Genomic DNA, 12,750 nt, shown 5'->3' with positions numbered 1-12,750 from the left:
ACTATGTTTCAAACAATAATTGGGTATTTATTACAGTGTGTGGGCATAGCCAAGAGGAATCAGCTGTCCCCCTCCCCCAATCAAGTTAATAAATAAATAAAAATACTTAACTAAAAGTAGAAATTGTAGAAAGATTTGACAGATTTTTCTGAGCACTTGAGGTCAAAAGAAAGTAATTTAAAACAACAGTTGTGGAGACATTTCGTTCTGAATCTGCTAGACAGAGCCAGAGAGAGGATGATGACAGGTGGGTGTCTTGCCCCCGCCCCAACATAAATCCTGGCTACACCCATGTTACAGTGGCATAGCTGCCCATCCTATACAGGGATGCAACCTTTTTTTGGGTAAAATTTTGGAGCAGCAAGATTGTCTAGGAGTTGACTTGGAAGCAGGTAGAGGTGGATATGCAAGAACACAAGTGACAGGACTGATCCCCGTTCCAGGCACTTCTGATTTAGGCAACAGCCACTCTTCCATAGTGAGACATTGCACACAAATAGTCCATCCTTGGCGACAGCTTCCACTTGGGAAAATGTGAGGGACAACATGTTCAAGTTCGTACTTGAATGATTCACCATGTAATGACTGATATGTCGAGCAAGTTAAAGTAGCTTCCCATGTGGTGGTTATCGCCTGCAAAACAGTCCTAATTGTTGTCCTGTTAATAATTGTAATCGGCAAAATAACAGTTCCTTTGGCTCCAACATTCGACAACATCTCAAGAAGTTTTAGCTACTTATGCTGGTGAGCTTCACCAGCCTCAGATCCACAGCCTCAACATGGACACTTTGTTTTTGTGTTTGCGACACACAGGTCAATGGGGAGTTCCAACCATTAGCTTGGCCGGGATTTTTGGCATCATAGCTGGGGTGATCTCCTCCATGGTGGAGTCGGTAGGAGATTACTATGCCTGTGCTCGTTTATCTGGTGCTCCTCCTCCTCCCAAGCACGCAATCAACCGTGGAATTGGAGTGGAGGGGATTGGCTGCCTTCTGGCGGGAGCCTGGGGGACAGGAAATGGCACCACTTCGTACAGTGAAAACGTGGGTGCTTTGGGGATCACTCGGGTAAGTCTGATTTCAGTATGATAAATTGAATTCCACTGCAGCAAAGTGCCAGCATTTTTGCAGAAGAGGCAGCCACACATATGCTCTGAAAACAGGCACCCCCAACCTTCGGCCCTCCAGATGTTTTGGACTACAATTCCTATCATCCCTGACCCCTGGTCCTGTTAGCTAGGATTCATGGAAGTTGTAGGCCAAAACATCTGGAGGGCTGCAGGTTGGGGGTGCCTGTCTTAAAACAAACATGGGCTATGCATGGATAGTATTTTCCCAACTGTTCTAACGCCAGGGAACCCTTTCCACATTAGGTTTTCTGCTGAGCAACAATGAGGGCATCTGCTGTGGAAATCCTGTGCTTTGCCACACACACCATTGGCACATCCGAACTGAGAGCATAGCCTGAGAATCCCCCAATACTCCCCTGGATCTGCACACTGCAGGAGGAGATCAGCAGCGGTGGGCAGGCTCAGCGCTCACATTGTGGTCTTCGTAAAAAGTGTAGCAAAGGGAAATGGAAGAAAAAGTTAATGGGGTTAGGCGCCATCTTGCTGCCCTATGCTTGAGGCACTAGCACAAGCTCTGCTAAGCTTCTAAATGAGCATGTTTGCTGGATTGCTGTGCTGAAGAGTCCTTCCAAGCAGCCTGTTGCTCCATGTAGACTTACCTCATTCAGAGGGTTAGCTTTTCTCTCTAATGAGCCACAACATTTTAGTCCTTTCCGTGGCAGTATATTATCAGGAATCAAGTTGTGCAGTAATATGATTACCTTCAGAAAGTTTATTAATGTTCTATAGGTTATAGAAAGAACAAGGGTGAGGGGAATCTCTGCCCTGCAGGTCTGTTTCCCACAAACTATGCCCACCTGATGCTATGTTTAATATCTGCTATTGTCATTTAGGGCATTTAAAGGGAATATTGTTAACACCTCTTATAAGTATTTATTAATAGAACATGGAACACTATAAAAACAAAGCATCTTTAACAGGAAAATCCATGGAACAACCAGAAAGCCTGTATTTCCATTGGTATAAAAAACACCTGGCTTGGCTATTGAGTCTTACTGTAATCTTATCTTATAATATGGCTATTATTATTAGTTATTACATTTATCAGAACATTTACTCAGTAAAAAGTCACAAAGCGGCTTGACATGGTAAAATACAACATGTAAAAGCCATTTAAGACCCGGAAAAAATAAAACAGTGAACAATACTTAATAGTATGCTTATTCAGCAACATATTAATAAGGGCAAGGTTCTACCTTCCACCCTAAAAGATGAGCACCGCTGTAGGAGGCAACATGAGCTAATTAACCAAAGCCCTATTGTCAGAACTTGAAACATATCCATATCATTTTCTTTGTCCTTTTGTGGGGGCTTTTAATTTTCTTCTGTTCTTCTCAACACAGGTCGGGAGCAGAATGGTCATTGTGGCTGGGGGCTGCGTTATGCTTTTGACTGGCATGTTTGGCAAGGTTGGAGCTATATTTGCCAGCATTCCAACTCCCATCATTGGAGGAATGTTTTTTGTGATGTTTGGCATCATCACGGCTGTGGGAGTTTCCAATTTACAGGTGAGAGTTTTGCTTCAAAAATCAATTTAATTCTGCATAGGTGAGGAGGAGCCATTTGTGCACAGTTTCAGTTTCTCTGGATATCCTCAGAACTCAAATGCCAACCTGACATCCACAGCAAACATTTTAAAGCACATGGATCACCCCCCCACCCCACCTACAAATCCTGGGAACTGTAGTTTGTTAAGGCTGCTTAGGACTGTAGCTCTGTGAGGGGGAAACTACAGTTCCCACAATTCTTTGTGGGGTACGTGCTTTAAATGTATGGTGTGGGTGAGTTATTGTATCCTGCCTCTTAGCCTAAATATACTCCATCAAGGCATCTTACATTAAAGAAAAGCATAATCTGTGACAGCTAAGAAACTATTGAATAGCACAAATTTCATATTAAATGTGTTTCAGGTAAGAAAGTTATCAAGGACCATTGCAGATGGGTAACAAGATGTAATAAGTAGTTCTTCCTATTTTGCATGGTTGGTGTGTCTACAGCTGAGATGATAGGCAAGGATTACAAATTGTTAAGACTGCTAGTTGCACTGATGAGATAGTTACAATTTATGAAAGACAATGAATTGGGTTGTTATTGAGGGGATGGGAATTCACAAAATTTCAATTTTCGGTGAGATATATGCCAAGGATGGTTTTTCACTGTAAGTAGAGAAGCATTTCAGAAAGTTGAAGGAACCTGGTAACATGACCTTAAGATGAAGATGATTTGAGATCATTAACAAATCCAAAAGTGTCAATGAACTATGAGTTAACTTCTTTTAAAAAGTACAGGTGTGTTCAAACTACAATATTTAATAGAAATAAAACAAAACTATTAAGTTTAAACATTAACTCTGCTTTTAAAAAATGGGATAAATCAGCAGGTTGAAATGTGTCCTAAAACCAAGGTGACATCTTTCTAACAGAATAGATTGCCTTTATCAACATCATTATCTGATAGAAAAGATTACAAGAGATTTTCCGAGCTGATAAAAGGTGAAGATTTTGTTGTTAGATAAAATTGCTATCATAAAAAAGCGTTATCAAAGGCTTTATCTTTGTTTGAAAATTATTCATTTTCTTTTTCATCAAGGATACTTACATATCTTATATGGAAAAGTAAACACCCTAGTGTGGCATTAATTGCTTTATAGAAACCCAAAGAGAGCAGCTTGACTGCTTGCCCAAACTTGTCTATTATCAGATTAAAATAAGTCTAGAACAAATTAAAGCATTCTTCTTAGAACAGCACTGAAGCAATATCCAACTACTTCACTTATCATTGTCTTAGGTACCATAAAAGCATAAGTGTACCATATTTCAGTTCTTTCATACCATCAACTTTCGAGTTGTGGAAAATATTCAAGACTATATTGCCCTGAAATATTTATTATTACTATGGTATACAAATAGGCATGCACGGGGTGTACTGGACACATCCTAATGTTTTTTTTTAAAAAAAACCTGAGGGTTCTGGTGAGGAGAGAGTACAGAGTAGCAACCCTGCTCCCATGTCCTGCCACTTCCAGAGACAGATGTAAGCAGAAACAGAAGCTGCAGATCTATTCCAGCCATTTTCTTCTGCCTGCGTCTGTCACTGTCTCATGGCTCTTTCTCTGTCTGAGCTCAGAGTCTGTGACACCTGCTCAGGGACACTGATGAAAACCTTCAAGGGCACCATGGTGCCTGTGGGCACCCGGTTGGCAATTCCTGCCCTACTGTAACTCAGCGTGTAGCTAAGCCTAAGCATGTGCAACTGAAACCACCACATATTGCTTACCCGTTTTCCCTGGGCTCTCCTTATTCTTTTCCCCTTGTGTTGAATTTTAGAGTATAAGCCCTTTGGTGCATGGACTTGCCCTCTTATACTCAGTAAAGCATTATGCACACAGATGGAATAATAAAGAATCAACAATGCTGCATTGTCTACATGCCAAAAATAGCTGGTGAAATTAATGGATATTCTGGTGTCCATTTGTTTTCCCTCTAAAGACCATCTCCTCTTTATTCAGTATACAGATATGAACTCTTCAAGAAACCTTTTCATTTTTGGATTTTCTATATTTGCGGGTCTGACGGTTCCATTCTGGGTGCAGAAAAATTCAGAATTGGTGGAAACAGGTGAATGTTGTTTTATTATATATATTTTTTGCCTGATGTCAACAGAAAATGAATTAGAAATGTAACCCACAAAAATTGGGATGTGGTTCCCATAATTAACTTCTGCCCACACTGTGGTTTCAGTTACATTGCTTCTGCCAACCCAGGAGTTCGAAAGCACACCAGTGCAAGTAGATAAATAGGTACTGCTGTGGCGGGAAGGTAAACGGCATTTCCATATGCTCTGGTTTCTGTCACGGTGTTCTGATGCACCAGAAGCTGTTTAGCCATCCTGGCCACATGACCTGGAAAGCTGTCTGTGGTCAAACACCAGCTCCCTCAGCCTGAAGCAAGATGAGTGACGCACCCCATATTTGCCTTAACTGTCCAGGGGTCCCTTACCTTACCTTACCTTACCTTACCTTACCTTACCTTACCTTAGATTTCATGTATTTGAATGACTGGAGTTTGACAGATACAGTGCTCATGCTAAGAAGCTGCCGTAGATGGTTTCTCATCTGCTGCAAGTGGTTTCAGCCTTAAGATGCCAGATGATAACTGTTCCAGTCACATGTTTGTAGCTGTCATACTCCAAAATCACTTAACAGCATTATCAAAGCTGACTATGCCAACCACCTTTTTTGGGTGGAGACATGCAGGCAAATCCATGTTTGTGCAGCCAGTTAACGTGTATGGAATCTGTAGATTGGGTCAAATGCAGTGGCGTAGCGTGGGTTGTCAGCACCCGGGGCAAGGCAAGTAATTTGTGCCCCCTAACCCTATCCCTAACCCTAACCCCCAGATGTTGCGCCCGGTGCGGCCGGCCCCCCCTGCACCCCCCACGCTACGCCACTGGTCAAATGGGTTAAAATATGAAGACTGTTGTTTTAGCTTATTTTAATTTAATTTATACATTCCTTTCCCACAGTGTACCATGCCCAAAGCAACTTACAATAGATATCAGAACAATAGATATCAGGTATCTAATAGATATCAGGTATCTAAAAGAAGAGGGACGTGGGTGGCGCCATGGGTTAAACCACTGTGCCGCTTGGGCTTGCCGATTGAAAGGTCGCGGTTCGAATCCCTGTGATGGGGTGAGCTCCCATTGTTTGGTCTCAGCTCCTGCCAACCTAACAGTTCGAAAGCAGGTCAAAGTGGTACCGCTCTGGCGGGAAGGTAAATGGCATTTCCGTGTGCTGCTCTGGTTTCACCAGAAGCAGCTTAGTTATGCTGGCCACATGACCCAGAAAAACTGTCTGTGGACAAACACCGGCTCCCTTGAAACCCCAGAGTTCCAATACTTATTCCAATAATGGCGAAAGGACAATGCCTTCCACTCCACTTGAGGGCAGTAGGCTAGCATAGGGGGTGCAGGGCAGGCCACACGCCACTCACAGCTCTGGCCACTCCCCCTACTTCAGCAGCTGCCACCTGAAGAAGCTGTGTCACTATGCCTCATCGTAGGGGTGGACCTGGAACCTGTTCTAATTGTGTAGGTTCCTCACATGATGTGAAACCCTGAAAATTCACAAATCTTAAAAGCAAGAGGAGCTCCCTGTTGCACAGTTTATCCTTCCAACCCGTGGACAGGAATGCCAACAGGAGGACAGGGTAACATGCTCATCCCTCACCCCATGATGGGTTTAGAGCACCTGAACTAGGTTTATGACAGCATTCTATCTTGTGTTTATAGTTAGTATCACTATTAGAGTTTCTGAAGAGAAAGCTGGACAAGTATCTTCTTAGATATGGTTAGTTGTGTTGATTCTATACAGTGAGGATACTTGGATCAATGACTGCTGTTTGGGTAATTTGCATTGTACAACGAAAGGCCGTAGTTCAAAGCACAGTCTTTATATTATCAGATATGGGAGATTTAGCAACATGAGATGGATATCTCTATTTTGAGGGCTGATATGCTAGTAGTTTGAAAGCACGTCAAAGTGCAAGTAGATAAATAGGTACCGCGCTCTGGCGGGAAGGTAAACGGCATTTCCTTGCGCTGCTCTGGTTTGCCAAAAGTAGCTTAGTCATGCTGGCCACATGACCTGGAAGCTGTACGCTGGCTCCCTTGGCCAATAAAGTGAGATGAGCGCCGCAACCCCAGAGTTGGCCATGACTGGACCTAATGGTCAGGGGTCCCTTTACCTTTATGCTTGAGTTGCAGAGTTGAGAATGTGGATGGAGTGCAGGGTGATGTTTGCAATTATGTGATAGCTTCCCTGTTGTGTCCAGTTCCAGGGCATCTGTCTGTTAAACAGAATATTGTTTGTTGGACAGAATATTGAGGTAAATATACACTTTTGAACTCTGAACGAAAACAACACTTTTAAAAAAAGACTTCCATCATGAGCTGTAGGGACTTGTTGGGGTTTCTCATTTGTTTGGCTTGTTTGTTTGACAAGTGGATTTTGTTTCTAGGAATTCAACAACTGGACCAAGTAATCAATGTGCTGCTCACCACAGGCATGTTTGTTGGGGGATTCCTGGGCTTTATCCTCGATAACACTATTCCAGGTAGGAATTACAATAATATCCCAGCTTCCTTGACTATATTCTAGTGTTCGTTGCTAATGCACATTTCACAGGTATGGCTGCCTTTGGTTGCCAGAGTTTTGGGCCCCAGGTCATTTTCAGAATAAATCTGAGATCCAGTCCTGATGGCCTTAAAAACACAGAGATCTTTAGCTTTCTAGCCACTGCCTCTGAATCAGCAACGCTGGAGCTCTTAAAACATTAGCTTAACAGAGGAGAACCTGTTTTTCCATGAGAGGCTCTGGCGTGGCTAGGTCATGTTTAAACCACATGCAGGCATAGGCCCTGACCACTGAGTCAACAACACATTGGGAGCAGAGTGCTAATTCCTTGGGGGAAACTAATCATGCAGTTGGCTTCCCAATGCTTGGTTGGGTCATTTAAAAGTTACCCTACAAGAGAGCAGCTCTCAACACAGCTGGAGTAAAATTTAGGGAGTCAACTCCAGGTTTGAGGGGGGGGGACTTTTGTGTGGTCATGGGGCGTCCATCGTTAGGGCAGTCAATCCCTGTCCTCTGGCCCCTGGATGAACAATATTCCGCAGATTTCAAGCTTTCATATATATTTTTAAGAGCAAGTTTCTGACATTTGTAGAACATGAGAGAGGAGGCAAAATGGGAAGGTATTTTTGTGACCAACTAACCTGCTTTCGGGACGCGTGTGGCGCTGTGGGTAAAACCTCAGTGCCTAGGACTTGCCGATCGTATGGTCGGCGGTTCGAATCCCCGTGGCGGGGTGAGCTCCCGTCTTTCGGTCCCAGCTCCTACCCACCTAGCAGTTCGAAAGCACCCCTAAGTGCAAGTGCAAGTAGATAAATAGGTACTTCTTTATAGCGGGAATGGCATTTCCGTGTGCTGCACTGGTGTTGGCTCGCCAGAGTAGCTTCGTCACGCTGGCCACGTGACCCGGAAGTGTCTTCGGACAGTGCTGGCTCCTGGCCTCTTAAGTGAGATGAGCACACAACCCTAGAGTCAGACATGACTGGCCCGTACGGGCAGGGGTACCTTTTAACCTGCTTTCAGCATCTTATTTAGCCACTGCCACCCCACCCAGATAACTTTCTGTAGTGGATCATGAATGTCAACAGTAGCCGTGAGGGTGGGGAGTATCCTAGAGCAATGCTATGACAGGAGCATTGTGGGAAATTTAAATGGCAGCTATACTCAGCCACCTGGTGCCTCTCAGATCACTAGTCTGGGGAGAAAATGTTACAGGGGGCCCATGGCGGGAAACATTGGCAGGCCTTGCCAGGCTTTTGCAGCTGTGTAGCTGCACCTGTGTCAGGTGCTGTGCTGTCCCTGAAAGCACTCTGCTGATGCAGTACAATTGTCCTCAGCGTTTTGATTTGAGGAGGCCGAGGGTGTGGACGCTACACAGATTGGGATCAGGGAGGTTTCTTTTTAGAGCAAGCCTTGTGGGTTCTGAGGGCAAAACTGCACCCAAGTTTTGCTTTTTGTAGCAGAAAGTCACAGTCAAAACCACTTTACAGGTTTATAGTGGCAATTAGCATGACAGAGCTGTGTTCATAACATATTCAGTGTACTTCAGTCATTACACCGTGCATTGCATTTTGCCCATATACAAAAAGAGTCTGAGAGTTACATTCCTGACGCTTTTCATATTTTTGTTGTAACTGGGAAGTTGTCTTGCAAGAACTGATGCTTATTGTGAATGGCTTCTATTTTTTTCTTATACTCTAAAATGACTGTCATGTTTGTGTTTATGTGAGATTCATACTTTTTGTGGCACGAGAGGCTGATGCTTACCGATGACACGAAATCACTTTGTTATTCTATAGGATGCCTTTTTCTACTAGTCTCTGCTAACTATTCTGTTTTCCTTTGGTAGGGAGCTTGGAAGAGCGGGGACTCCTGGCATGGAAAGAGGGTTATAAGGAGGAATCTGACGATAGTGTGAACACCTCGGACGTCTATGATCTACCCTTTGGAATAGGTTCTAAGTTCTGTGCTGCTGACTGGTTTCAGTACCTCCCAATGTGCCCAAAGCGGCCAGCCAGAAACAATGCAAAGGAGCGCAATAATTATGCACAGGAGAATAAAAGCAAATTTAATTCAGAAAAAGACACAGAAATAAACATCGACACGAGAATATAAGACTGCATCAGTAAACAAAGTTGACTTGCTAAGCCACTGAAGCAACATCTTCCTTTTTCTGTTTTCTTATCAACGAGATTGTGGCTGTAGCAAGAGACTAAGTTCTGGCAAACGACTCCATAATTTGCTATCAATGCAAATTGGCCATGTGTGCCAATTTCTCTGCTGCGAGAATACAGTGCCAGTTTGAGGGACAGCCTGGCTAGGGAGCCCAGCAGCACCCAAGACAAGAATTTGTTCTCCTTTCTACCGTGGGAAACTCTTTTCCTGAAAGTTGAATCCGTGGTTCTTGAGTTTCTGAGTAACTAGACAAGCTAGTTCCAAGGAGAAAAGCTGCTGTCCTAGGCCTCCTTAAATCCAGCCTCAGCTTTTGTCTCTGATCATGTGCAGTTGGCCAGACTGCTTAATGTGTGTGTCACAATACTTTGTTGCTCCCACACCTTTTCGTCTTCGGCTTTGTTGAGTCCATAAGTATGGGGAAGCTGTGGGCCGTCAAATGTTGTTGGACTCCATTAGCCTTTGCTCAACATGGCCAGTGGTCAGTAACATCGGGAGTTGTAGCTCAACAACACCTGTGCTGTTTGCTACAACAGGCTCCTGAGTTAAACTGGGGCTTCCAAAGTCTATAAAATAGTTCTAAGCTGCTTTTAGGCTTTCATGGAAGTCAGTGACTTCCATGTGAGAAGCCACACAGAACAAGATATGCTTGTTCTTGATTATATTCATAAAATGTTGTACTTTGTATTTTAAATTTATCCTAAAGGAAGGATTCAATAAACTTTCCTCAGGGATGGACTCTTGATCATCTTCCTGTGTGTATATAACAAGAGACCTCTTAGGTTTACTGTTGGCATTATCCCAAAGGGCCTTCTGTCTAAGATAAACAAAGCTTTAATTGTGGTAGACTAAGACTAGGGCATTCACATTCACCTTTTTTGAAAAAAACTTTTGGAAAGCCAAGTTTCATTCTGGTGACTGCTGGGATGACTCTCCTATACAGTGCTGATGCACAAATAAAACTGTGTGCCTCTGCCAAATTCTTAGGGCCGTTCTCTATTTCTGTTTTTGTAGAAATTCTCCTTGCTCAAAATATGCCCCAAATACATATCGGGTATTTTTAGGCCAGACAGGATGAATTTCCTTTACACTTGTGTGTTGTTTCTTTCCATTTCTGCCTATCTATTCATACTACAGAGCTCTTTTGCCGTTGCCTCCTATCTGTGCACAGCTCTCCGTTTCCACTTTGCTGATCCTTCCTAAATTTCTCCCCATGTCCCAGCTTTCACAATCCCACCTACACTCACTTGGTATTTACCTGAAAACACTTGTGCATTTTACTGAGCAAGAGCTGTACACAAATTATCCTACTACACCTGAGCCGCAGACAAAAGTATCTTAATTGCTCTTTTGACAAGTTTGTTTGTGTTAGTCACAAGGCTGCACAGTGCGTGCCCCATTCTTCTCCCACTGTGTGGTGGTGTCTGATAAGCGATAACATCAGCATGGGCTGTGACTGAGTATGTTTCCTGCCTACCTTTCTATCCTTTGCTCTTACATGGGTGTTTTTATGTGGTTTCTCAGTATCAGCCACTTAAGATGCCCTACACAAGGTCTTGCATAAGATTGTATTTGTAATGATATACGCTTGCTCCATGTGTTCAGTTGTCCTGACTCTGCCATGGGATTTTGCTTACATATGCTTAGTTCAGGGGTGGCTGAATTTGTGGCCCTCCAATTGTTATTGAACCACGACGCCTATCAACCATTGGCTGATGGGAAACTGCAGGTGTGGATTTTGTGGTCTGCTCCAGGAACAGCAGATGCAATCTGTCAGCTCAGCTGGAGGATGGAAGAAAGGATTCCGTTCTACCACATGCAGAACAGATACATGAAGTCCCTACTGCTTACAAGGCTAGCTGTTGCATGTGTGCACTTTTGAATGAGGGCCACCAGTCACATATGGATCAGAAGCTCCCATTCTACACAGTAAGCTAGTTGGTTACATGCAGGTATTTTTAAATTACTGTACCTCTTAAAAGTTCAAAATGTGCTGCTGGGTTGATTTTATTTTTTAATAGAAGTATTTGCAAAACACCTTGGGTGGCACATAAAAGCATCTTGGGTACAGCACTCATCCTCTCTCGCACACAAGACAAATCCTTTCTTTTAAGGGGGTGGGAGAGGGTGGTTTCTGTCAAAGCTGCCTCCGTTGACAGCCCTCTGCACCAAAGTCCAGGCCATTTTCAAGGGTCTATCAATCCTAAGGAGCAGATCTTGGGGGGGGGGGCAGATGCAGGAAAGTATGGGGGGTGCAGGAGGGCAGCTGCCCCCGTAATTAAAATCAATACAAATCAGAGGTTCTGCCCCTTCAACAAAAGCCTGCCTCCCCCACAAAAATTCTGGCTATGCCCATGCAGGAAAGCCTTGTTCTGTGAACATGAACTCTGTTCTATTCTTGGGAAGCTAGGACTCAAGCCATCATCTCTCCTAAGATGGCATCTGCTGTGCACATTATCTAAATTTTGAAGACGAGCATTTTTCTTCAAAGCGATTATTTTATCCTCATGCTAGTGTGCAGATTTAACCAACCGTGTAATTAAGAGATTAAAACTTAGTTGGGTGACACTTTTTACCACTTCAAACCACTTTTTGTATACAGCACTGTGGGTGAAGTGTTAACCCTGTATTAACAAGCTCTACCCCACCCAATTTGTGTGCTTTTAATTTCACCTTCTCAATGTGCCATTAAAACGGATTATCCTATATTGTGGATTTGACAATCTTGTATGAAAAAAAAAAAATGCTCTGTACACAAGCAAACTCTGTACTGAAAAATAAATAAATCATGATTTTTTTCTTTGTTAAGTGTTTTTACTTGGCAGAAAACTATCCCATATTTTGCTATCTTCCTAATGAAGATCCCAGACTAGTGCCCTTTGGATGTCACTGAACTATCACCATCCCTGACATTTGCAGATATTGATAGCAGCTGGTTTTCAAATATTGCGTCTTTGCTGAAATCAGGCATATTCACTGCAGCCTGCATACATGTGTAGGAACTTTGCTGCCTCCCTGAGGCTGTGTTCACACACCTGCTTACTGCATATGTATCCTATACTTGGCTGTAAGATGCTGCAGTTTAATGTGTTGCCTAATTTGTCTATACTCAACATGTGGACACCTTTGGGTAGACATCCCCAGCCGTCAACACACCTGGTGTGTGCACTAGCAAAAACAAACTGAAGTTGCATTGATGTAAGAGCTAAGAGCACTCTCCCCTTCTGTGGTTTCCAGAAACTGGTATTACTGCCTCTGTGGAGGCACAGCACAGCCATCATGGCTAGTAGCCATCCATAGCAGATCCTCCACGAAT

At 43.4% G+C, this 12,750-nt stretch overlaps 1 protein-coding gene across 2 annotated transcripts in view; it reads left to right on the top strand.

Moving 5' to 3' along the window:
* The window catches only part of LOC307224790 (solute carrier family 23 member 1-like), a 40,103-nt gene extending 27,872 nt beyond the window's left edge, over window positions 1-12,231 (top strand). For both annotated transcript variants that reach the window (XM_079991919.1, XM_079991918.1), the window contains exons 9-13: window positions 814-1,067; window positions 2,473-2,637; window positions 4,638-4,746; window positions 7,150-7,245; window positions 9,112-12,231. In XM_079991919.1, the coding sequence (XP_079848045.1) occupies window positions 814-1,067; window positions 2,473-2,637; window positions 4,638-4,746; window positions 7,150-7,245; window positions 9,112-9,377 (890 nt within the window). In that variant the 3' untranslated portion in view covers window positions 9,378-12,231. The remainder of the gene's footprint in view (window positions 1-813; window positions 1,068-2,472; window positions 2,638-4,637; window positions 4,747-7,149; window positions 7,246-9,111) is intronic.
* Window positions 12,232-12,750: the final 519 nt, after the last annotated feature.

This window comes from Podarcis cretensis (assembly GCF_951804945.1).
Source record: "Podarcis cretensis genome assembly, chromosome: 10".
NCBI classification, from domain to species: domain Eukaryota; kingdom Metazoa; phylum Chordata; class Lepidosauria; order Squamata; family Lacertidae; genus Podarcis; species Podarcis cretensis.
The sequence above is the reverse complement of the archived record's forward strand: the minus strand, read 5'-3'. Positions and strand labels throughout refer to the sequence as shown.